This window comes from Streptopelia decaocto (assembly GCF_964273445.1).
Source record: "Streptopelia decaocto genome assembly, chromosome: 5".
Classification (NCBI taxonomy): Eukaryota; Metazoa; Chordata; class Aves; order Columbiformes; family Columbidae; genus Streptopelia; species Streptopelia decaocto.
In genome coordinates, this window is record NC_138659.1 from 16,394,054 (window position 1) to 16,420,636 (window position 26,583).

The window sequence follows — 26,583 nt, forward strand, 5'->3', positions numbered from 1 at the left end:
ACCATTGTACATTTTCACATTTTAACCAGTTATACTGCAATCTACGAGCTGGTCCTCAAGCATCTCATGCAAATGCAGAAAACCATCAATACCACACTAAAAGCTGGATGGTATCACTAGTGTCAGTAGAACAGAAACAAAAAATAGCTTCCAAAAAGAAGTAGTAAAAGGTTCAAGAGAAATGAAACACAGCCAAGTGTGCTCAATCTAAAGGCATCTCCAAGGGAAAGAAAAATCAGGAAGAGTTGAAACGGTGAAGATGACACTATTTTGAGGGAACAGCTGAAATAAAAACACAAGTTTCCTTTTCAGTAACTTCCCAACTCCCAAATTCCATTTAAATTTGCCTTACTCTGAAGAACAACTTTGGCACAGTTTCAGAACATCTAAAAGGTATAAAGGCATGAGTTTTGTGTCCTCTTCAAGTCAAACTCACGGCACAATATAGTGATCTGCTTAATTTGTAAATAAAACTGCTCTAGTGAAGTTTAGCTTTCATTTGTAAAACCAGTCCTTTAGAGTCATGGTTGTTTGGGCCAATACAACTATATTTGAACATGACAAGCATGAAGCTGCTCCACAACACTAGTCTATCTTAAACTGGGTTCTAGGATCTGATTTTGCAGTTACATAACACAAATATTTTCCCAAAAGCCATAGAGTTCACTGTTTTGATGTATTTGGACACCTGACACTGTTTCCTGTTCCCCCCTGTTCTGGGACTCACATGTTGTCCTTTGCTTTCTTCCCTCCAAGAGAACAGTTTGCAATACACATCCTGACTTTTGCTCCGTTATCTCCAAGCACAGCAAACTAACGAATGAGAACCTCAAGGGGAAAAGTGTTCCCACTGCTAACAGCATGATGTTCCTCCTCTAGTACACAGAGGGATACAAGTATTAATAGATAACTTTATGCTTATGTCATCTGAAATCTCCAGCCTCTTCCAGAGTGCTATATCCAATTCTCTCCAAATCTTAACTCTTAGAATCATAGAATATAATGAGTTGGAAGGGACTCACAAGGATCATGGAGTCCAGTTCCTGTCCCTGCATATGAGAACCCCACAGTTCACACCACGTGTCTCAGGATGTTGTCCAGTCTCTTCTTGAACACTGTCAGGCTTAGGTCTGTGACACCTCCCTGCAGAGCCTGTTCCAGTGCTCCACCACCCTCTGGGTGAAGAACCTTTTCCTAATGTCTGACCTAAACCTCCCCTTCTTACCCTTAACTCAACCTACAAACAATTTTCTGGAGGACCAATTATTTAAGGAGGCAGGAAATTACACCTGAAAACGGCAAGCTGTTGCCAGATTCAGAGCCTGATGACAAGAAATGAGGGATCCTGAAACAGAGTGCTAAAACTGACCCACATCATTTTAACACAGAAGTTTCTGCATACCAGGTGCCCAACAGCAGTTCCTGCATGCAACCCCAGCAATTCAGCTTCTTGAGATAAACACAGATACGCGTGAGGTGGGCTACTCCCTGTAAGACAGCCAGCTCAGCCGGAGCAGAGGCACACACGCCATATAGTACTCCAAGACCGCTGCTGGGCAGAACCTCCCGCCCCACAGGACCCAGCCCATCTCTGCACCCCAGTGAGCTGGGTCTGCCCACCGCAGGAAGCTCAGGATGTGCCCTGGACCCCACTGGGGATGCTTACGGCGCAGGGCAGCGCAACGCGACGCTCCGAACTGACGCGAGGTGACTTCCCCTTCCCAGGAAGTGTTCCAGCTCCAGCCTGACAGATCGCTTCCTGAACAAGCCCTCAGAATTCCCTGGGGTCCTTATCTTAGTTAATGGGTAATTATTTTGATGGATAACAATGAATAATCACTTTCCCAGCTAAGAACTTCCTCTATTGACTTGTTTAACATTCCATTAAAGGTTAGTTGCCAAATGAACTCCTTTTTTGTCAAATATTTATAACTACGAGCTCATTCTTATATTTAAAGGAGTTCCTAATGCTTCAGGTTAAGTCTCTTGCACAGAGGTATTTCCTTTATACTACAACTACCTGTTATGATTGACCTAACATGCTCACTTGTCTACAATCTTTTTATCTAAATCAAAGCCTAGAGGAAAAATGATTATGCTAGATGGACAGAAAGTAAGTTACCTTTTATATAGATGTAAGTGAAGAGTCATAGATACTGTCAGTATGACATGTGCCATCAAATGCTGATCTCTTCTAACAGACGACTTCATCAACTACCTAATGCAAGATTTGTTTGTGTAAAGCCAAAAGTGAAATGGGAACTTGAGAATTTAAAATAGCAGCTTGACTACACTGTGGATAAACAGTACTCACACTGCTGGAGAAAAAGTTGCTGTGACGTTTAACTCCCAAGCTGTAAGACTTTTTCCATGTTTTCAAGCTCTCATTCTCATGTATCTATATTTACACAAAATGAATTTCACTCAAAAGCAAAGCAAAAAACATCTACAGGAAATAAGAACTTATTTTGGGGTCAGTCCAGGAGTAACCTAATTATGCTTAAATTGCTGCTTGGGCATAATCAGTTTCTTCAAAGCAGTTTATCAGGTCAGAAGATGCAAAATCACACCAAAACCCATTGCAGCCATTCAAGATGTAACTGCCTCCTGCCTTTATGGACCTAACATGGAGCTCTGGTAACATCTTAAGGCCATCCAGAATGGCCAGAGTAATTCCATTTATAGTCACATATCAGCAGCATTACTCCAGTTCAGAGCAAGAGTCGAAAGAGGAATTTCTAGCCCATACTCTTGGCTCTCTCTTCCAGATGAGTTGGTCTTGTTCACATCTTCCCTGGGCGTATCAGACCATTTCTCTCTGACCTTTCCAGACAGAACCTGTTCTAACACTTAGAAATTTCAAGCTGCATGCTTGACTGTAAAGAAGAAGAAATGGCTGAGTGCCTTGCCTTTAGTGAAGAGCTGAATCTAAGCATTTTGGTCTCCAACCTTTTTTTTTTTTTTCCTGTTTTTCAAATGACTAGTTTTAAAAATGAAGCTACCAAAACAACATGGCCAACTTAAATAAATACAGGAAATACAGAAGTTAAGGTTCTCAAAGCTGCATTAACTCACTCCCACTATACACATTGTGTAACAAGTCCAAAAAAGCAGCTAATAATCCAAAACGTGTGTGAGTAGTGTGGGTGTGTAACCGTCACTATAGTAATCACATTTTCATTTCCTGACCGTAGTTTAGCCGGCCTACACGCTCGTCTAAGGGAAAACATACTCCTACCCAGTCTCGTGCCCCTGTAAGAGAATCACGAAAGCAAACTGTCTTATCAGCTTTATAGAATCAAGTCCTTCAAACTTCCTCTCCTCTTCCTCCCACCACACTGCTTCTGCACGAGATGTTAAGCTCCCTGAACTGGCTAAACAGATCTGACATTAGGAAAATTCTGAATTTCTGATCAAGCCTGTTAATCCAGAGATACTTAGTTTACAATTTAACTTAAAAAACATGCAAAGCAGAAAAGCAATAAATTCCCTCAAAGCAACTGTTAGTTAAGTTACAGCATTTTCAAAGACCCTGTATGTTCAGGCACTGTTTCTTCAGGCATAGCTAGAAATGGTTGCTTTCACACAAAAATAAAGATGATACATCCTTCTATTTTAAGATCAACTTTCCTAAATTCCTCAAAGTCACATGCTTGCTCAGACAGCCCAGAAAGTTATCGTGCAGGCACTAGCTAAGGTTGGCAACATACATTTAAGTAATCATTTGAGCCAATAGTGTAAGACAAAGGTCTCCAAAAAGAGTATTTTTCACACGTTCTAAATGCTCTTTCTGCACGTACCTGTAACTCCAGATGATCCTCATGAGAATGCAGTCACTCTACATTCATTCTAAACAGTATATGGCAGCTACATCTTTCACATAAATAACAGAGAAATGCTTAAGGGAAGAGAGTTTACTTTTCTAGATTACCACACACCAAGTGTTCATGTGCCAAACTGCAATACACTGAAGTAGGAAGTCTAGTCAAAAGCATTTCCAAACAATTGCTTTCCCATGGATTGAATTACTCAGTAAAAAAATATCAGCCTAAAAAAAAAAAAAAACAACCCACCCAATATGCAAAGACAACTAGTACTACCCTGTGGTCAGTCTGCAATTGGATGGGGAAGAGAGGGCAGGATGAGACCACCAGGGCCCCAACCAGGTGACACATGATCATTTGGTAGATGCCTTAGTGATTGAAGCCCTGCTTGAAACACAAAGCCAATACAGCTCATGATCCTGAGTAAGCACATTGCCCTGCTGTGGATGAACTCGGGGCAGCTAACAACATCAGAAAACAAGCAAGCATTATTTATCTGGAGGTATTACAGGACAAAAAGGGTGTGGTGAGTTGGAAACAGTATCTTGTAAGATTTGGAAGAACTGGATGAAAAAAAGGAAGGGAGCAGAACCTAAGATGCTTTAGGAGTAAAGACTGAGAAGGAGAAAGACACATGTTCATCTTTATTCAAGCACTGAAGTTAACTGTGGCCTTTACTGACTCAAAACCATGTATTTGTAGAGGTTTCTGCTCTTGGAATTTCACATTTCAAATAGGCATTAGGAGATACCACACCAATCTCCTTGAATCTGCCTCATAATTCTTACCTGTTTGATTCTCTGCTTCTAACTGGCTTCCAAAGAAATCTGCCATTTCTAGCCTTCCTCTTTCTCCCCTTCTGCATTACAAAATCCTGACACTTGGAAATTAACATTCTAGCAGAGCTTTCTGCCTTGCTGAGATTTCTCCCTTCAACCTTAGATTACATTACTATCACACAAACTCCAAGAGCAGCTTTCAGAAGCACACAGACAGAAATGCAGTGACAAGGCTACAAAACCAAGCACTTAGAAGAAGCGCAATTTACCTGGCAGACAGTTGCACTCAAAGGTGAAGTCACTTGTTTGATGACAAGTTCCTCCGTTCATACAGGGCGATGGGGAGCACGGCACGTACACGCTCTCACAGCGATGCCCCGTATAGCCTGGCTTGCACTGGCATCGGTACGAGCCGGGCAAATTGACACAGGTCCCACCATGTTGGCAAAGGCCTGGTGTGGCACATTCATTCACATCTATCTCACACTTCTGGCCAGTGTAGCCAGACAGACAGATGCAGGAGAACTTGTTTCCAGATACAGTGCATGTGCTTCCATTGGCACAAGGTTGAGATGTACAGGCATCAATCCACTGGCACTCCTTTCCTGTAGGATTTAAGACAGAGCACTCCGTTAATAAAAAGTCTTTTCTATGGAAAAGAGTATTTCCTCCATGCCACCTCAAAAGGAGTTGCATTTTACAGTATTACATTTTAAACAAAAATCAATTTTTGGTTACAGTGTGAAGTAATTTTATTTACAGAGTAGCAACAAGATATGGAATGTTGTTATTTATAAAAATAACCCTTGACCTGAAACCATACTACACACTGACAGTCACTCTTCTTCTACATCCCCTCCAAGAATGAAAGGAGTGATTTTCCACGTTTCCCCTCAGGCACTCAGTTATAGTTTTCCCATAGAAAGATTTTGCTGGCCAAATTTACTTCAAATTTCTAGAAGGTAAGACTCTGAATTCGAAGTGTAACAGCCATTCCAGAGTAGCTTCTCTACTCGGTTTTCCCATGTGGACAACCCCACAAGATCCAAATGTCTTTCTGCTTACGTGTAAAGGGTAGGGAATCTGATTCCCTACCCTCCTTTGCTTTTTTTTGGTCATGAAGTCACTTCGACTTCTTCTCACTTCCTGTGCCAGAGCTAGTAAATTTCAAAGCGCATTACAGCTGCCCCAAAACATTCCAGGATGAAGTAATTCACAAAGGATGGAGTCTGGAGGTACCAAAGCAGAACCCCACCTGTGTAACCTGGAGGACAGACACACTCGTACGTCTCCTGGCTGTGGGGATGACAAGTTCCTCCGTTCAGGCAGGGCTGGGACACGTAGCAGCGGTGCGACTCCGAGTATTGACAATCCTCTCCCGTGAACCCTGGGGCACATTTGCAGGTGGCCTTTCCTATCAGAGACGTTGTTTCACAAGTGCCCCCATTCTTACAGGTATTGCTCTCGCAGGGGTTTCTGTACTGACAGTAGTCTCCGAGAAAGCCTTCTCGACACCTGCAACAGAGAAGAAATCACTTGCAGCACATTCACCCGAAGCCTTGCTGCCCTGGGAAGACACCAGGAATTAAGTCCCATGACCACCAAAAGTCTTGGAAATTGCCAGGATTAATGGTAACACTAACAGACCGCAATGCTAACGTCATAGATGTAAAAGGGCTGCTTCTGGGACTGTCCCAAATGAGACCACGGGAAAGTTCAGTTCAAATTGTGACATTTCTCATTACAAAATAAATAGTGCATACAACCAGAGTTACAGCAAATGCAGGAACTTATTCTTGCACTTCCCTTCAAAACCTCAGTAGAAGTCCGAATGTTAAAGAACTTCAGAGTAAAAATTAATTCCTTGCACCAAATGCCATCCTAATAAGCACGGTATTTCAGAAGAAAATCAAGCAGTCGCAGTAATAGGCATTAACACTGGGTATTACCCATCTTCCAAAATATTTATAAACCTCGTACAAACGCCACATTTGATGGCCCGAAGATCTGTAGCAGATCTTTCTCCACACCGCTCCCGTGAGACAGGAATATACTGTTATCCTCATGTCGATAAGTGCCTCTGGGACTGCGACCGGCTGAAGTCTGCGCTCAGCTGGCAAGGCGAGCGCTGGAGCCGGGTCTCCCACGCCCTGGCTAGTGCGCTAACGACAAGGTCACAGTGCCTCTGTCTCCCACAGAAAAGCGAGTACACACACACTATCTACAGCTAGGGTAATATTTTATACAAAGGTCTGCGATCGCAGAATAATTGCAGTTATTTCTCTCTAACCCAAACTTATGTCAATATAGTCTGACTAAACTTGTCAGCTGTAATCCATCTTTTAGCTGGCCTTTGTACTACAAATTTTCCATTTAACTTCCAGCAATACCAAGGCAAGCAAGCCTGCAAACCCCACCTTTGTGTCACCCACAGTTCCATTTGCTTCTTTTGGGTAACAGAAAGCTGCAAGGGTATATGGCTGGATAAAAGTAACACCTAACATACAGAATGGGGCTGTCCACTTGCAGCTTTTTTCCTACAATGCACAGCTGCATGCTTTAACTGGTAAATGGCCCAAGACACACACAGCCTGAGAACACATGTATTTCACTGCAGAAAATTCAGAAGTGAACATTAGATACAGTTTGTTCCAGAGCAGGGTAAGTGCAATTATTAAATCCATGAGTTACATCCAAAGGGAAGAGATTTCAACTGCAAGAAATATATTTTTGTCTGAGGGATAACTAGAGACTTTGTGTAACGGTAAAGAAACTGCCTTTTCCTTATGCACTTAAAAGTGTATGGTGGATTGAAGAAAAAAAAAAAATGTAAACCAACAAACCAACAAAATGCCCAACCCCACACAAACCACCCCTAGTGGACAAACCTCAAAATTCAGTTCAAAATCCAAGTCATGAAGTTGTGTTTTCAACAGAATACAAAAGGGATCTGCCTTTGTTCCTACATTAATCAACACTTGTATCAACAGGAAAACATTAATGCTGGTCCAACATGTAGGTAAGAGAAGAAAAGTTCTCGGTACAGAGCAGTAACACGAGCCCCTTAACAAGGCAGTCAGCACACAAAGTGCAGTTCAGTACTGCAAAGTCATACATCTAGAAACTAAACACATCCGGCATCTTTCCCAAGCCAGGAGTCTGATCTGGGAAAGACGAACTTGCTCTGGGGGTTCCCAACAGTCAGATGAACGTGAATTCCCTGCCTGACAGTTTGGCCAGGAATACTTTAGATGTACAAACAGAAAATATCAAGTAAGAGTAAATGTGATTATGCCACGCGTGATGTTTGCATGGCAAAAGCTTACATCAGTTCTGGCGTCTGCTCTTTTAGAAGGAAGAGCTGGAATTAATTCAAAGAAGCCAATGGTAATGATTGATCAAAAATTCTTGACACAATGAAAAGCTCAGGGGGCTCCATCTGTTTATCAAAGGGAAAAGGGAAGGAGACAAAATCTCTAAGTACCCACAAAGAAACTCAGATTTAACAATAATTCCCTATCCAGAAGGTACAGGGATAACAGAACTGAGTAGTTAAAAGTTCAAGCTAGATAAATTCAAATTAGAAAAAGAGCAGTATCTTTATCTTCAAACACAGACTGACACACAGTCTCTCAGCAGCAGAAACAAACAACTGGAACAACGCATTTAAAGTTGCAGTGGAATTTCTCCATCATTCATGCTTGTTTAAAAGAACACCAGGACTGGCCGTTTCAGAAAGAGTACGCACGCTAGTTCAAACACAGCTATTCTGAGAGGTTATTATGCAAGTTACGCAAGGGGTCATTACTAGATGACCACAACTGTTTTTTTCTCATGTTAAAATTTATTAACTAGCTTTAGACATATGTCTAAAGCAGGGAAGTCACATAATAGATGCGCATAATCATAATTTACCATTCCCCACACCCATATTAGGCTCCTTTCACCATACTTTAATACTTTCAACTTCATACCCAAGAACAGACATGAAAGAAGAGTTTTTGCAGGGCAAGGCAGGATTAATAAAGTTGCAGAAAGCAAACCCTGGGCCAATAGCATGTGCAGAATATCCCCTGCTTCTTGTGCCATCCTCAAGACAACAGCTGAAGGCTCCTGGCCAGTGTGAGCTGCTGCCACATCACACAAGAGGCAACCTTCAGGTTTGCTGGCCCTGAACCACAGTAGCTCTATGGGCTTCCTTTAATATCCCAAAGCCTTCCTCGATACAGGCTGGAAATCGGTCTGAACGCCAGCGAGCTACAGCAGGGCTTTGTAGGAGTTGGATCACATAGAAATCTGGCACCCAGCGAGGCTGACTGTGCCAGCAGCTGGAGGACAGCTCGACTCCCACGGCATTCAAGCCTGCACACGATGCCCTGGCGAGCTCTGAGCAGAGACCATCTGGGCAACTACAGCTAAATCATGTTTCTGGACACCTATGTGCAGCTGATAAATGCGTAAAGTCAAATTGAACTTCAGTCCCAGAAGGCTTACAAGATTTCGTTATAGGGATTTCTTCTGGTTTCACCACCGCCAGCAGTTTGGGGTTTGGCTGCTCAGCCATCTTCAGCATCAGGAGACACCAAGCTCCTCAGACTAACAGCAGCAGGCACAGGCCACACACTTATTGTCCACTTTATGATTAAAGAGCAACAAAACAAACCACAGCTTCACAAAACCCCACCTAGGCATCTCATCAGGCAAACAAGAGGCCCTCCAACACCACCCACCAGTCCAACAAACAGAAAATAAACCAAAACACTGCTAAAACATAATTCCTAAAGAGCTTTTTTCATTGAAAGGCCATAAAACAAACTAGAAAGTCCAGAGGAACACCTCATGTTTTGTCCACAAGCAAATAAAACACCAGAATAACACCTTCTCTCCCACCTCCCCAACACTCAGGGATAGTAGAAGGTGGATTTAACTGTTGCTCCCAGGTAGCAGGGAATTTAAACACTGATTAAGAATATTGCTGGTATGATTTAAAAGGAAAGCTGAGACCTGTGCTCTAAGACGACACTCACAACCATCACCCACAAACAGCCCAACATTTTGTACACAAATGTTCTGGTACAAAGTTGAAGAGCACTCCAAGACCAGGCTTGTTCCAGTATCTTCTGAGGCTAATCAGAAAAACATGGGGGAACACTCCAGCAGGGAACAGCAAAAGCTCTTTTAACTTCAGCTCTTTATATTTGGAAGGACAAAGCCTTACAGAACACGCCAGAGGGAACGTGCCTGCCTGTGGAAAGTCAGTAAGTCAGGTATATGTGGCCCTTATACCCACCATTTTGTCCTCCTGGAGAAGCGCTTGGTCACATAGTTATGCAAGTTTCCCCTCCAGCAACTCAGTGCAATAGTTTTTTGCATGTTAAAGAACAAAAAACCTACAGTCCAGATTTTCAGCCAAGTCTCCTGTCATCAACATTTCTAGGCACAAATACTGATAATTTAGTTCTAAGTGTTGGTGTAGACAAAACGGCAAATATTTGCCCCTGATTCATGTTGGGCACCACATCATTCCTCTAAAAATAGAGGCAAACACTGAAAAAGCAGGGTCTGAGTCCAGACTTCTTTAAAGGATATGATTATCCTCAACAGCAACTCCAGCTTCCCACCACCCCTGCCCTGCTCTCATCCCAATCTAGTCTTTCAAGTTCTCTTCGGAAGAACAACAACAACAACAAAAAAAAGCCACTTTTCTACAGAGCAGCTTAAAATTGTAGCAGCTTGTGTTAGCTCCAAATGACATGCTCCGAACAGGAAACCAAATCTTTCCCAAATAAAAGCCACTGTTTCTCCTCAGTTTTCCATCTAATTCTCAGCAACAGAAAGATGAAGTTTGTTCTGGCACTTTCTGGAAGCACATGAGGTCGCTTAACGTACTTCAACAGGAATTTAATCTTTTATGAACAAATTTCACATACAACTTAATTCAAATCATGATTTCTGAAAGCTAGAGGGTTTGAAATGGGAAAATGTCCTGTGGGCTGCATCAGCTATGCAGCTGCTTCTAATTAAAGCTTCTCCTTTACTCTCTCTGGGCTACTTTCCAGCACAAATACTTTAGTCAGAGCTCAGCCCATTTTTTTTCTGCTGCTTTTCAGCTCCAGCCTGCATTTGCCTCAGCTCAGGCTCTCATGGAGCTAAACAAGGGACGTAAAAACAAAATGAAGGTATTTATCCAAATCTGAAGTATTCACAACTCCACAGAGCTGCACTCCCTTCAACAACCTAATCCTACAAACTGAAAGCAGAAGACTCAATAAAGCTGCATTTTTGGCTCTTCTGCCACAACACTACATTGAAGTTACCTCCCAATATTCTTGCTTTCAAAAGACTTTCGGAAAATATGTCTGGCACATTGGAAAAACCTCCTCATCTGCCATACTATATTTGCTCAGGCACATTCATAGGTCAGTCTTTTCAAATGCACCTTATAGACTGTTTTAACCAGTCTTCCAGATGTTTGATTTTCATGGGAGTTTCCTATTTGGGCCCAGTGATATCATCTGGAGATGCACAGAAGGAAGCAGATGGTTTTAATTTAAAGCACACAGGGAAGAATTTCCTCCTAGTCTTGCTTCTCCCCCTCTCAACCCAACACTCCCTCCACTTCCATTGGAAGATGCTTCCACAGAGGGGGGGTGAAGGGAAAAAAAAATGCAGTCCAATGACTAACGTGAGAAGGGTCTCGGCTGTTTTGCTACAGATTTTAACCAGACTTGCCTCTGGCTCCCGAGTTCTGACTCCCACACCTACACCTCCTCTCAGGAGGGAGAACAGGATTCTCTGGTTAGCTTTAGAAACGCTCCTTCCCATGTCTCAAGGCTCTCATTTATGCGTCATACTTTGAATGCAAACTATGGGATGGGACTGCCTCTCTGCTCAGCGTTTAAAGCAGTACGCAACTCTTGCTTCTAGTCTACAGAGTACTACTCTGCTCTACACTAAGGAGTAACAGCAACCAAAGTCTGAATGGGCAAGGTTTAGTTCAGCATTTTCTGACCATCGGAGCTCTGAACAGCTTTTGGTCTGCATAGGTAAACTACAACAGAAAAATCTGCTTGAGTGACTCAAATGACTACTCCGTTCCCAGCCTGAGGCTAAAAGTGTGTGTACTGTCCCCTTTTTCCTCTGCCCTGGTCTCAAGGGTCTTCTTCAACCTCTGAAAGAAGACAGAAGGAAACGGGAAAGGGCAGTCCATTCTCAGAAAGGAACAACTTTTCAACTTTTGCATTTAGCCTTTTCTGGAAAACTCTCCGACCTCATCCTGCTACAATGTCTCTATGGGTATTCCCCATTCACTAGGAGTGATTAGTCTCTCGAGACATCCTGAGAAGATATCTGCTCCAGTCTTGAGAGCAGTTCTGCAGTCTAAGACCTTGCCTTCAGCCTCAGAAATCCTCTTAAGTCAGAGTTAAAACTCATTTATGAAGATCCAGCTGGAAAGAAAGATAGATCAAACACCTGGCAAGGGTACTGGAGTCGCTGAGGGTTAGAACTGGAGTAGAACCCCTTTACTGCCTGGCTGTTGGCACTTGGAGTTCAGCATGCTTTGAGGTCCTCCTATTGCCACCCTACAAATAAGAAGTAAAAACTGTATCATGCAATGTATAAGTGTGCAAGCACAAACTTCTGCACACAGTGAGAATAATGCCACTTACTGAAGAGGCACAGAAGCACACATAGCTGCACAGATCCTGAGAGCTGTGGGCATGAAAAGGATGTGCTAAAGGAGACTCCTTTAGGAATCAGCCAGCTTCAGCAGCCTCCACTTTCCACCAGGCACAGCAAACAAGCCATGGATGTGACTGCACTTTTTTATCATCAGGACTCGACAAAAAACACCAGAGTTAAAGCAGTACTTTGGTTCATACAGCGGTACCAATATCCCTTCTAGGCATGCAATGTACAACAACCCTAAGGTCAAAAAAATCCAATCTCAAAAACCTACAAAGCACGAGAAGCAGCAAAGCCCTTTCTCTTCCCTAAACCTTGGAGCATCCCTACCCCGAACTCCCTTCTGCTTCTCTCCCTGGCACTGCCTTGCTCCTGCTCCCCGTCACTGGGGCACAGGGGAGGGCAGCTGGGAGAGGCCACGGCTGCCAAACACGGGGAACCCGGTTAAGACACTCTCGGCTTCAGGGCGCTGCCCCACTCCAAGCACAGCGGGACTGCCTGGTCCTGCATCCACCTGCAGCAGAGCAGGCTCTCACGCTCAGAAAACACCAGGCAGCACTGCCAAAAAATCTCTACTCTGCTTGTCCTTGGAACCACTCCCTGTACCCACACCTTCTCAGCCTGCCTGCAGCTGCAGAAATAGTGCTGGTTGGCAGTATTACCCCTTAGACTCTTCCTACTACTACTTTCTTAGTCATTTAGCAGCAGGGAGATGAGAAAGGGTTTTCCTGCGATGATCACGATTAACATTAAGCAACAAGCAACTGTTATCCTGCTTCTCAGCTGGATATGAGGGTATGCAAGAGGGCTCCTTCATGCTCAATGTACAAAAGACTGCCTAGAAAAGGGAGAGTCAGGCTAGAAATTAGGAAAAAGTGTTTTGGTTGTCGTTTGTTGTGGTGGCTTTGGGTATTTTTGGGGGTATGTTTTTGGTTGTTTGGTTGTTTCTTGATTTTATTTTTTTTTACAATGAGAGTGGTGAAACACTGGCACAGGCTGCCCAGAGAGGTGGTAGATGCCCCACCCCTGGGAACAGAGCCTTGTCCAGCCCAGCCTTCAATGAACAACCTGATGTAGTTGACCATGTCCCTGCTCATTGCAGGAGACTGGACTAGATGACCTTTAAAAGGTCCTTCTAACTCAAACTATTCTATGATTCTACGCTTTGGGAGGAAGGGGAGAAAACCCACAATAACAAAAAACCATCCCACCGCAGTACGACAAAGCCAACACCAAACTGAAACTACCTTTTGTCAAAGGGATACCCAGCAAGCTTGGAATGACAGTTCCTTTCATACTGCTACTGCAGATATGCCCATATTCCTTGGACTAAGGTCTGCATCCTCACCATGCCCATCACTGAAAAGGTGTAGAAAGACGTTTCAAACAAAAATTCTGAGCTTAGAAGATGCAAACACTGGAATGTGTAATTTTCTAAATATAAAATCAAGGTCAAAGGGCGCCAGCAATTCTATCAAACAGTGCCACAGAATGACAGCCATGGGCCAGCAGCATCACCAGGGAAAGGGAGCTACTCAGAGGGTGCTCGCAAGAGCGATCTGATAAAGATTCGACTCCCATTTCCTTACAAGGGTCACAATGGCTGTTCCCATAACAGAAGCCAGATGCACCAGAATAAAGGCTTCTTTGCAGAAAACTAGCTTTCTGTTTTGATAGAGTAGACACTACAGGATTTTCTGACAAAGAAAGCTGTTTCAATACTAAGTTGTCACTTGCTGCTTTGCCAAATAACTAAACTAGATGTTTTGCTTATCGGTGCTCACATAACTCATGTCTGATCCCTCACGTATTATTATCTCTGATGCAGGTTCTCCCTCAGCTGTTTGCTTGTTTCTTACAAACAGCAAGATTAACTAGACAGACTGACCACACACTAGAACAAACAACTTGGCCAAGAGGAGGTACAGAAAGAGGAAGAGAGCCTGTTATAAAAGCTTATTGCTCAGCAGAGGAAGTACTGCAGAAAACTTGAAAAAAGTGGAAGGGGTGGAGATTAAGCTAATCAGTGAGTGATCCTGCAGAGCCCGAAGTCAAGCCACTTGCTTCAGGAAAAAGTTCTGTTTTCTGAACAAAACATTTCTACTCTTAAAGCCATCAAAAATTCAGAAAGTCATTTAGGTTACTACACCAGACAGAAAGTTCCCCTACTGAGAGTTCCTCATAGTGCAGGAAAGAAAAAAAAAAGAAGGTTAAAACCAAAACAGGATGCTAAGAATCAGCCTGCTAAAGGTAGAGTCTCCACAACTGAGTTTTGGGGCTGCTTCTATTTTTTCCTTGCTTTCTGAAATAAAGAGTTCTTGAGCCAGAACTAGAAAACAGACACATACTAATAACTGTTTACAGGCCTCTAATAGCCTTTCCAATTACTCTGGCACCTGCAAAGAGACTAAGCTGTTGCTTGAAGGACGGGCTGGCTTAAAACCTGCAAGAAGAGTTTGCACAAAAAGGCAGGCAGCAGCACTAGAATTATAAATAACTCTGTGCACTAAAAAAAAGAAAAAAACAACAGTGGTCAAAGCTGCCACTGTGATAAGGTAAATGTGTTAAGATCTGGACTGCACTACAAATACTGAACGGAAGTTCATCAGATTAACCTTTTTTTAGTCTAAGACACAGTTAAGAGGAACATGCAAGTTAGAGAAAATGTCCTTAGGAAGGTAAAAGCAGCACCAACATCAATACCGGTCTTGTTTATTACCTTCACCATGACCCACACAGTTTGACTCCAGACTAGCATTCTTAAGCATCTGTCAGAAAAGACCTACTAATGTCACACAATTTCTTGTTTCAGTCTTAAATACAGGTGAAAAGGCAGGAAAAGTTCCTTCTCAGAAGGGCAGCTCGTTTCTGTTGACAGCAATATAAAGCCACGGAAAGGAAAAGACTAGGAAGAGGAAGTAGTAATAGCTAAAAATTTGGGAAAAAAAAATAACAGGGAATAACAGGTTACATATTTGCCTTTCTATGACCTTTCTGCACATCAGGTATTGATTTGAAACTGAGAAGAACCTCAAATTAGTTTATTATTTCCTCTTCATGTGCCACAGGTGCAATTTAAGTACAACGAGTTTTATGTACCACATTAATAGAAAGAACTAAAGGTTGTGGCTAGGGAAGACGGATGTGTAGAAAGGGCGAAGAGCAGAGCTGTGTGTTAGACAAGCTAAATCAATGAGACAAATTTCACTAATGTTTAAAGAATGCTGGCATTAAGAAGGATTTCGCATACTAGAAAATGGCACAGCTTGCACTGATGAATTAAACATGGTTTAGAAAATAAGCTATTTACTGCAGACATAGTAAAATAACCCTGCCAAACAAGGAAGATTTATCTTTTGGCAAAATATCACTACATTAAAAAAACCAATTCTAAATACTGCAGTTTGAAAGATTAACTGCATTTAAATCGATGTGGTATCATTCTCCAGACAACACACACTCCACCAAAGCTCCTGCTGATCAGCTTTCCCTGCAGTAGCAAAGTGGAGGCACCACTGAAGATGGGTGTCAACATTTACCAAAATCAATTACACAATAAAGACAAGTGTGGGTGTTTGTTTGGGGTTTATTTGTTAGTTTGTTTTTGCAACTCCCACATATCACTTGCTCTGCAGCCCGTAGAAGGAAACTGGCACGCTCCAGAGTGCAGAGTAGTTCTGAAAAAACTCAAAAATAATCAAATTGGGGCTGAAGCTCCATAAAGTAAGGTAAGCTATAAGATGGAGAGCTAGTTCCAACTTTACTTGTGGGTCTGGAAACAATGTACATAGTTCAACATTAGGATCGCTTTGGCCTCTCTTCCTAACCTCATGTGAAGAAATCAAACTGACGTGATCTGAACCCAAAAATCTGAGCAAAAATTCCAGATTTCTTACATTATAAAAAGTTAGCACATAAGAACTAGGGCATTATCAAGAAACACCAACTGTGCTAAAACTGTTATGCTGAATGCACGTGATAAGAAAATCTTAACAATTCACATTTCCTTCCTGGCTAAGGCCCTGAATGAAAGAATACCAGTAATTAAATTGATTAGAATTTAAACCCACTTACTTGCAGTATCCTGTACCGTTTTGATATGGAATGCACTTTCCCTCATTAACACATGGCTTGGAATCATCCATACACTGCAAAGCTGAAAGGAAAAGAAACAGTCAAATCAGCAGCCATACATGTCAAGTCAAAGCTTCATTAGCATATTTTGGGGAATGAAAATAAAATCTTTGAAAATTTTATATGACTGGAACAAAAACAAAGACACTATCACATAGTTTAAGTTCATCTCTGGCAGCATCAAAAGAGCCAGACTGAAAAAAGAGTCAAATACAGATTTTTTTCATCAGGCAACTAAATGTTTCCAGAATTTCTTTTAGGTGGATTTTCAAAGCAAAGCATGCAGTAATTTCAGCAAGCTACAAAGATATTTGTGTCAGCACTTGTGTATTTTGGGTTAAGTGTCACCAATTACTGCTTTCTGATCAAAATTCTGGACCGAAATCCTCTGAAATAAGAGACAACTGCTCCCAAGCCTTCTTTTTCATTATTTTGTCTCAAATTATTTCCTTATTTTCTCCTGTCTCTAGGATCACTTGGCACTGAAATAGGGGCACCTGTCCCTGCTAAGCTCACCTGCTGCCCATTTCAAGCAATCCAGAATTTGCTGCAACATCATTAGTATTGTGGCACTCTGATTTCAGTCAGGATTGCATTTGGGAGCAAGTGAGAACACCAGAGACCTTAAGGACTTTCAGCAAAGACTTCAGTATTTCTAAGGAGGAGATACTTGACATTTTCCATATTACATTTTAAAAAAAAAGCAGTAGGTATGATACAGTTCAGGGTGGGACAATTTTTATCCAAGTCTACTGAAAGCTCTAGTGAGACCTGTTCTGCTGACAGCAACACATCAGCTCCAGCCCTAGCAAGTGCTCGTCTCTTCCCAGGGAGCTGAAGCCACACATCATGGCTATTTCTGAAGTGACCAGAAGAGCAAGAACTATGGAAACCCTGCAGAACCAGAAGGCACTCTAGAACCACAAAAACTGAGCCAGCCCACCTAGAGCACAGCCAGCCATTTGATTAACACCAAATCAGTGGATGAAGCTCTCTGATCCAGAAGAACTCATCCTAAGCTTGCCCACGTACTGAGAAGTCACAAGCTCTTCCCAGCCTCCAGTTCTGTCTCCTGGCCCCCAAACACACACAGTTCGGTCCCTTTACATACCCTATTTCAACAACCTCGCTGCGTTTGGGAAGGCACTTAACCACTCTTAGCTGAGGCACCTGGCAGCATCAATAACATCCAACAACCTAAACTGCCTGCTTGTGTACTGGCTGCTATAGGGCAGGTTGCCTTTCTTTTTTCCTTTAAGGAAGGTTTTCCTTTCCTCAACAGATGTTAAATTTTCAATACAAATTCAGCAAGGGAAAACTGGTCCAAACCACTACCAAAGTCTGTATGTTGGTGACTAAGGCATGGGGCTCAGAAACAGAAGAGTTAATGTATCAGTCCCACTAAGCAACCCCTGTAACCAGCCCAAATTCAGTCCAGCAATTAAGATGACTTGGAACAGGCTCCAGTTACTGCTACCCAGGGCTTCAAGTGTTATTTCTCAATAACCCTGGAGCACATAGACGGGTCACACGCACTATGAGGTACGATATGGGCATTTCACACTTGCAATCCCTATAGAGAATACAGTTAAATTGAACCCAGTTGCTCAGGAAAATTATCAGTATTTCCCAAAGTATGAGTATGCTGTTTCTGTTAACTTTATTTCTGAAAAAGGGGCACTTGGATATCGCTGCTTGTGCAGAGCTCTCAGGAAACAAAATTCCACTCTGAGCCCCTTTCAGATAACCCCTGAGGTCAGGGTTACTAAGCGACAGAAATATTAACACGGATTTCGCATGGCATTCCCCCCCACAGCGGCCAAAACCACTTACACTGATTTGCACCTGTCCAACAATTTTTATCCCATTTAATGGCAACGTCCACAAGGCTTCAGCTCCAAACTTCATCTGCTTCTGTCTAACACCACCGCAGCTTGTTTTCATGGCAAAGATTAGCCCCAGTTAGCATCATTCAGTTACGCTGCGCTCAAGAGAAACTGCAAAAGGACCTGTTGTTCTTCAGACTCCTCTTACCACCCCTACTACTCCAGGGAAATGGAGGGAGGTTGAAATGAGCCTCACCACATTTCAGAGAACCAGGAGGGGAAGCAGACTCGGTATTCTCATCTCACTACCTTGAGTTTTCATTCTTTTCACACCAATCAAGCCAGTGAAGCAAATACTCAGCGGATTACTTCTTTTGTGCACATGCTTTCAAACGCAATTTTGTAATCTCTTCGAGTACTCGTGTCCCCAGTGAGAACAGAGCAGCCAGTTGATTTTGTAACCCACATAAGTAAAAGCTTAACCAGCACTTGGCCAAAACCACCTCCCGGCACCTCTGCACAGAGGGGAACCAGAGGGTGACGGCTTTCAGGGTCACAGCAAGGATCCGAATCAGTGACTCCCATTTAGCTTGCTAGGCCAAATGCAGACACAGCAGAGCAGCTTTAGCAAAGTAATTATTAATTTTCTGCCGTTTTTTGACAAATTATTTCTGCCTTGAGCTGCTGTTTAGCAGGTCATTAAACTACCACTAGTCCTTAGAATTCTTTAACAGACACACATAATGAATAGGGAAACACAGGCAGCTAAATATGTATTTTGTATATAGTAAGCTTGAAGTAGAAAAAGCAAAGAAAATAAAAGCAAAATGACTCTGGTACTTTTTCAGCTTAAGACTAAAATAGGCTAATATAAATACATTGAAATGTAACTAAAGTTGAAGTAAATGCAAATGTAACCATATTCTATATTAAAATGAGTTTAAAGTAACACAACCACTTCTCTTTAAAAAGAAATCACAAGGGAAATTGAAGACTACAGTTCTCACAGTAAAATTAGCATTTCTGTGCACAAAGCACTGTCTTCCTGTATTTCACAATATCTTTACCAATTTCACAATGCATGCAAAAACCAAGGTATTTCACCGTGACTTACTTCAAAAGCTACTTCTCTGCTCCTCTACCATGCTGTGCTCAAGAGTTAACAGTACCAGAAACTTCACCCTCTGCCTCAGCCAGCAGAATAAGTACGTTTTGCTACATCCATCACGTTAACTGGAAATACTTTGTTGTGTACAGCGTGAGAGAAGACAGCCTTGTCTTGAAAAAGATAAAGCCACTTTTCTAGAAGCCAGATATAGATAGCACCAGCCTGCTGTCAAGGCTTTGAGTCTAACAGGCTGCTTTCGACAGCTTTCTTCCATGCTTAACAGCAGTGCTGAATTTATTTGTCAGTTTTCTAGACTTGCTCTAGCTTGCCAAAACCCCCCAGGCTATCAGAAGCTGGGTTAGCCCAGACCAAGCAGCGATGCTTCGAGTCCTTGCGCTCCCGTGCAGCGCAGGATTCACCCCGGTGCGCCCGCAGGTCTCAGCGGGGAAATCCCACGGCTCTTTCACGTATTGAACCACCTCGTGATCTTTAATCAGTCCTTTTGGGCATATTGCAGGAGTATTTGGAGGACACCCTACGATTATCAAAAGGCTGGCTTCTCGTGAGGTGGGCAGGACGCCACTTTGGGAAAGAAGTGCTCAATTCCTAGCATGCACCGTAGCCAAGTTTGAAAGACTTCTCAGGCAAAAGCTCTAAGTGCACCTGAGATGGATGTTATTAGCCATGCTGTCCAGCCTGGAGTACATACAAACCCTTGCACATATCTGCATTTAGACAAATTCTAACCTGACATTTTAACTAGCCTACCAGGACCATTTTCCAAGGCCAGAGGAAAAAACAGGTAGCCGATGCCGTAAAATGAGCACAAGCACAAAGTGTCACTCACAGAAACGCTGTAGGAAGTGCTGTGATTCTCAGCACCTGAACCCACCAAAGCTCACACTAAACTGGAGTACAATTTCACCCAAGTTTAATTGTTTAGGCTAAAGAGACATTTAAAGCGAGTCTAGGAAGAAAAAAAAAAAATTGTGTTTCTGCCTCCTTGATCTTTAGGATGCCAAGATGATTTGGTTTCTATACTTTATGTATCCACTATAAATTCAGATACTTTCCAAGGTAGAAAACTAAAAGAAATAGTGAAGGATTAAGATCAGAAGTTGTGTTGGAGTTCAGCTTTTAGGAGCAAAGGCTGTTACAGGGAACAGAGCCATAATCAGAGAATATCAGAAAGGGCTTTGTTGTAAATACTAAAAGGAAAGCAAAGCAAATATACTCCTCAGCTACAAGCTCAGAAAAAGTCAAGCAGAAATAAAAATGCAAAGTACCAAAAGGTATTTTGTGAGGAAGATATGCTATAAAGCTGGTTTTTTGTAGCTCTGTTGTTGATTTTCCTGCATCTGAGAAGGTGAAGGCTCTGACCAAAGGTTTTACTTTAAATAAGGGGAGAGAACACAGCTGAGCTGGTGATACAGCTTTCTCCTTGGGAAGATGCCACCTGGGTGTCTCTCCTCTTTCTGTCCATAAAATACCCAAAGACAACCAAATTTTTGAGGAAAAACACAAAGGAGTGGTAACTAATTACACTGTTCACAAACCTCAACAGGTCACAATTACAGTGATATTACGTATCAAGGAAGAACCAACTAGTAAATAAGTGCTAGCTGAAAATATGAAAATAACTTTTTTTTCTTCTTAAGAACAGACCACCCCACAGCAGCCACACTGAGGGAAGAGAGAAAAATCTTATAAAATATTAGCATTTTGGGTATTTAAACAAGCGGAACAGTTTGCACATCACGGACAGAAGGTGGTAGTTAAGGACAAATCTTGTCTGTAAGTCATAGAAGTCACCAGTAAAAACACCTTAATCAGATTAAGAGATCTCCATCCAGTGTTCTTATGCACAAAACCCTAAAATCAGTTGGATAACGCAAAACTCATCAACTGAGAAGTTGAGCAAAGCTCAGAGGAGTGTAAAGGCACGCAGCCAGCGTCTGGTACCTTTTGGGAGAGAAAGCCCCAATATCTAAACTGGATTTCACCTCTAGCTTCTCCAGACTTTGTGAGAAAAGTATATAAAGAATTGCAAAACAAACAAATAAAAAAATTAAGCGGATTTTAGAAGAACAAGCCAGTAAGAAGAAATTTTGCTCTAGAAGTTCGTCAGGTTTTTTTTGAACTCAGGAGGGCAAACAGCAAATCTGAGTGCATCAAGCTCTCAGACACACAGAACATATCTCTCCTCCAAACATCCAGGAACCGGCAAAACCAGAGCTGGGAACCATTGTGCAAATTCACAGATAGAGCTGAAGTTTTTCTGTTCTCAGGGTCTTAGGCCTAAGAACCTGCAGGAGGACTGTTATTTTTAATCAGATGCAGCTACAGTCCATGTGACAGTGTTCCTGGTGAAGAACTACAAGTTATAATACATACTGAATTCAGGATGAACTTGTAATTCAGTTTGAAAGTCTGTCAGTCACCATATTCTCCACTTCCTTGCACAGCTCCTGTTCCCTGCCTTCCCCTATTTTCAGTTTTCCAGACAAAGACAAAATGCCTAAAAATCCAGAACAGCAACATAAAGCATTGTTAAAAAAAAAAAAAAAAAAGAAAAGAAAGAAAAAAAGAAAAAAGTTTTCAACAAAAAAATGTAGAGAAGGCAATTAAAGAGCTGAGGAGGTATTGGTGTTTCCATGGCAATCTGGCAGCCGGGAGCCATGCTCGCCTCTCCTCCAAAGTCTTCCGTCATTCTCCAGCACTAAATCTTTATTATTTTGAACCTTAAGCGTTTTTTGCCTGTGCAGAAACGCTATCCTGATGCTTGCGCGGTGCAGCACTTCCACAGCCGTCCAGAGCAACATCGGAAAAATGAGATGGAGACTCACTACGTGGAGCAAACAGCGGACGCACGTATCATTTTGAGATACAAAGCTCTTTTTTCATCCTCGTAGCAGTCTAAAAAAAGGACATGTGCCCTAGGAACAGACTATTTTCTAAACAGAACGATTATTTTTGCCCCTCTCAGATGACTCTGTTTATGATGATATAAGCACTGTTTCTTCTAGATGGGCACTAACAGCCCTTATGGTGGCAAGATTATTTCAGGGTGAATTTATAGAAACAGAGACTATAACTACAAAAGGACATTTGAACACAGATGTTTTGGGAAGTTCTTTTTTCCCCCAACATGGATGACATTTCCCAAAGATGTCCCCAAGGAGAGTTAATAATCACTGTATCATTCCTTAGCTTTGCATTCATTAGCCAAAAGTATAAACTTCAGGTGTAATGAAGTTTCATTTAAGTTACAAATTGTACCTGTTTGGCTTTGCTGTTCAGCAGGTGAAGGTGTTTAAAAGGCATTTAGATGAGGTTCTTGGTGACATGGTTTAGTGTCAGAGTTAGGTTATGATTTGACTCGATGATCCTGAGGGTCTCTTCCAACCAAAATGGTTCTATGATTCTAGGATTTCCCACCTGCCCCTTGTCCTGAGTCCCAACCCCTCGTCCTCTCTCACAACACAGAAACCGGCTTTGGAAATGGGAGAAGCTGACCAGGACCAGAGCACACTGAGGACAAATATCAACGTATTGCAACAGCAGCAAGACACCTAGAATAAGGGAGGAGAGAGGGAGGTAGCTGTGGAAGCTGCCCCAAAAAAAAAAAAAAGGAACCCGCCCATTTTAGGAGATTCAAATGCCAAATGCCACCAGAGTCGCGAGCCCTCTTTTCCCAGGGATTCCAGTCCTGAGAACGTCAGCAAGAGGATCTTCACGTATTTCTAATCTGACTAAGTCATGCCCTGAAGGAAGTGATGTGAGTTAGCCAGATTCTCATCACACTCCCTTTTGAAAGTCTAAATCAGCATCTTTGATAAGAACAAATTTGATAGACAGTAGCACCTTTAAAAGATCAAGTAAAACTTTGTCTTCTGTAAGCAAATCCGTATCGAGCAGACCAGCATCATCGGCATTACCTAAAGTCCTCAAAAGTTTCACTGTTTCAAGACTAAAGATCCCAAACTGCAATCTGCATCAACACGCTACCTCCGCAATGCTCTAGATTAAAATGTATCACAACCTGTTAGAAATACAGGCTGATACTCAACAGCAACCTGGTGAATCCGGGCTTAGCAAAGCCCAAGTGTTAACAATGACAGAGGGTAATTAGGGTGGCCTTCATTAGTGAGGATTCCTGTTTTCGCCTGATGAGAAGAGGAGCGAATGGTTCACAGCAATTCTCAGGGCAGTCTCCTCCCCAAAGCGCAGGTGTTGCTGCCCCACCCCAGCTTACTGCAGCTTCAACTGCAGCCTTTTGCAAAACTAAAAAATGGCTCAACTGGAAAAGCAAGTTGCTCTAATACACCGTTGGGCTTGCATGATGGGGCAGAGCCGAACAGTCCAAACCATAGCACTTAGTGCATCCAGGAGCCTCCTATTTATTGACCAAGAGGGCTGACATCAGATACCTGCCTTCTCTTGCACAACAGCATCAAGACAGATGAATATGCACCTGAAAATACCCTTTCGGTGACTTCATCTTTCCCTTTCCCATTAATTCAAGCCACAGCTCCCACTCCCGAGAACCAGATGCAGGTCAATATCTCCTAAACAACAGGAATAATTTTCAGCCTAGATTTGCCACCTCTGAGAACCAGCCTTTCTTTAGCACTGGGAAGAGATCTCACCCACAGTGCCAAACGCCTCTGCAGTGTGGGAGGACCTCGGCCAGCCTGCTAGGTATCCATAGCCAGGCAAGTGACAACCAGTGACACCGCAGGTACTTCTCTCAGGCCCTGTTGGAGAAGGAACTGGTAGGGCCAGCAATGAGCTGATAAGCTCCTGGTACAAAGGCACAGTTTAACTAGGTGGACATGACATTTAATCTTCGCAAAAACTGTATTTTGCCATCTTACAGGACTGTGTAAGCCATTTCCAGAAATAACAGTCCTGAATTTATAAGAAACCTACCCTTGAAAGACCCTTTATTTTTCCAGCCCCTTTTGGGCAAAACTGGCCAAAACACAGTCAGGAAATAGTCTTTTTTATAATATACTCCAATTGTCTTCTTGTGGCATATTAGTAGAACTAAGCAAGTCAGGTTTCAGAGATGGTTACTGGAAAAATCGAACAAATAAAAAAAAAAAAAAACAACCAACCAAACAAAAAAATCTCAATATTTCTCCCAGGAAACAAATAAGGTCAGTTTCAAAGTCAGAACAGATTGATTAACCTGTATCCAAGACAGCAGTAATGGTCAAAACTGTGCAGACACCAGCCTCCACTCCTAATAAACTAAGACAGTCTATTGCCTAACATATACCAAAGAACAAAATCACTGAAATTATCAGCAGCTCACTTGGTCACACACTAAACAACTTCCACTACCACCTTCTGCCATTGCCGCACTCTTCAGAAGTCACCTGAAGAGCAACCCGACCTCTCAGGAGAAAAAAATGAAGAAAGAACAAGAAGTCACACAAGTAATCAATGACTGCTGGTCCTTGCTAGCTTTAACGTGCTACAGGGCTGCACAGGCTTTACTCCAGGAGCAGGGCTGCTGCTGGGAAAGGCATGAAATCCATCAGAACCCAACAGTTAGGGCCATGGACCGCATTCTCCAGAGCAGCTGTAAAACATATTGCAAATGCCAACATGCAAGAGTGACGAAAACCAGCAGTTTCCTCAGATGTGCACACATGGTTTCATGACGCCTGAACTGATTAACAATTGAAGGAGGAGGATACGCAGAAATTCTTTCCGTGTGTGTAGATATGTCCTCAACAAAGAGGCTATAACGAACACGATGCATAGGTATTTCAAGCAACAGAGAGCGGCAAAACACTTTTCCCCCGCATTTTGAAATTAATTAAAAATCAAACAAACAAACCCCTCAAGCACTCAAGCTATTTTTGCAATAGCACATATATCACTGCAGCAAAAGACGACTTCCATTTCAGCTTTCCGTGAGTGTAAACCCCCGGGGAAGGGCAGCCCTCCCGCAGCGCCCCGCGGGACCCGCAGCCCCGCCGCTCCCCCCGTGTCCCCTTCCCCGGCCGGTCCGAGGGAGGAGGGTGACGCCGGCCCAAGGTTCGATTCCCCCCCGCGACGCCGCGCCAGGGGCGGCTCCGCGCAGCCCCTCAGCCTCCCGGCGAGAAGGCGCCCGCGCACCCCCACAGCCCCTCGCCGCCCCCGGTCACTCACCGGCCGCGGGCTCGGCGCGGCTGAGCACGGCCAGCACCAGGCCGAGGAGGGCGGCGAGCGCTGGCCCCGCTCCACGGGCCATGGCCACGGCCGCTCCCGCCGCCACTGGCACGGCGCAACCAGACGCGGAGGGATCTGCTCCGCCGCCGATGGCGCCTATGCACGCTCCGCGCGGAGGGACACGCCGAGATGCACCGCCCCCGCTTCCTCCGCCACGCCGCCCGCCACGCCCCGCCCTGCGCCCACCGACCGCCGCCAGGGGGCGCCGCCCGGGGACCGCGGGGCGGGGTGGGGCTGGGGTGGGGTCGGGAGGGTCCGTGGGGATGCGGCGGGGACGCGGCGGGGACGCGGCGGCGTGGGGCTGGCAGCGGGGACAGGCCAGGGCGGGGGACTGCCCGGGGGAGCAGAGCGGTGGGGATTGGGGGAGCAGGGCAGCGAAGGTCAGAGACAGATGGCCCCCAGGATGGAGGGCAAGGGCAGCAGCACATGGTCGTCATGTCCCCGTGCAGTGGTGGCAGCGGTGGCAGCTGCCCACGGGGGAGGACAACGGGGTACCCGGTCTGACATGCTGGCCGAGGCGCTGCCCTGCTCTTTGCTCAGGCGCGGGGTGCAGGCAGCTGCCGGGCAGGGGTGATGGAGCCTTGGCCAAGGGCAGGCACCAACGGCAGGGGAAACCCAAAACCGCATTGGCCACTGGAGGTTCACCCCAGTGGGAAGGGGGACATCCCAAGCAGGTGTATGAGCTCAGCACTCCACCGCTCAGCCCCACGGCTGCTCGTGCTGCAAAAGCCCAGGAGGAAACTCGGGTTCCCATGGATGAGGTCTGGGAGGGCAGCAGCTGAATTCAACCTCAAGGTCCCTCCCGGCCCTCAGCCAACATTTAAAGTGTTAAAAATCCTTCTGCCATGGCTCCAGCTCCCCGCAGACTGAGAGCCCTTTGTGCACAGTGCTGACACGGCAGCCTGGCCCGTGAAGGCGGGATTGTGCTGGGTTTGGGGGAGAGAGCAGGGGCAATGAATAAACCTCACTGTTTTCCCCCTGTAATTCCCCAGATCCTGGAG

The 26,583-nt window shown here is 43.9% G+C and overlaps 1 protein-coding gene across 5 annotated transcripts in view; it reads right to left on the minus strand.

Moving 5' to 3' along the window:
- The window catches only part of NOTCH2 (notch receptor 2), an 86,294-nt gene extending 60,661 nt beyond the window's left edge, over nt 1–25,633 (minus strand). For all 5 annotated transcript variants that reach the window (XR_014184187.1, XR_014184188.1, XM_082053951.1 and 2 more), the window contains exons 1-4: nt 25,523–25,633; nt 16,364–16,445; nt 5,859–6,118; nt 4,873–5,208 (exon numbers count right to left, since the gene is read on the minus strand). Coding sequence is in view for 3 of the 5 variants with exons in the window: in XM_082053951.1 (XP_081910077.1) it covers nt 4,873–5,208; nt 5,859–6,118; nt 16,364–16,445; nt 25,523–25,604 (760 nt within the window). In the remaining 2 variants the exon portion in view is untranslated. The remainder of the gene's footprint in view (nt 1–4,872; nt 5,209–5,858; nt 6,119–16,363; nt 16,446–25,522) is intronic.
- Between the last annotated feature and the right edge of the window lie 950 nt (nt 25,634–26,583).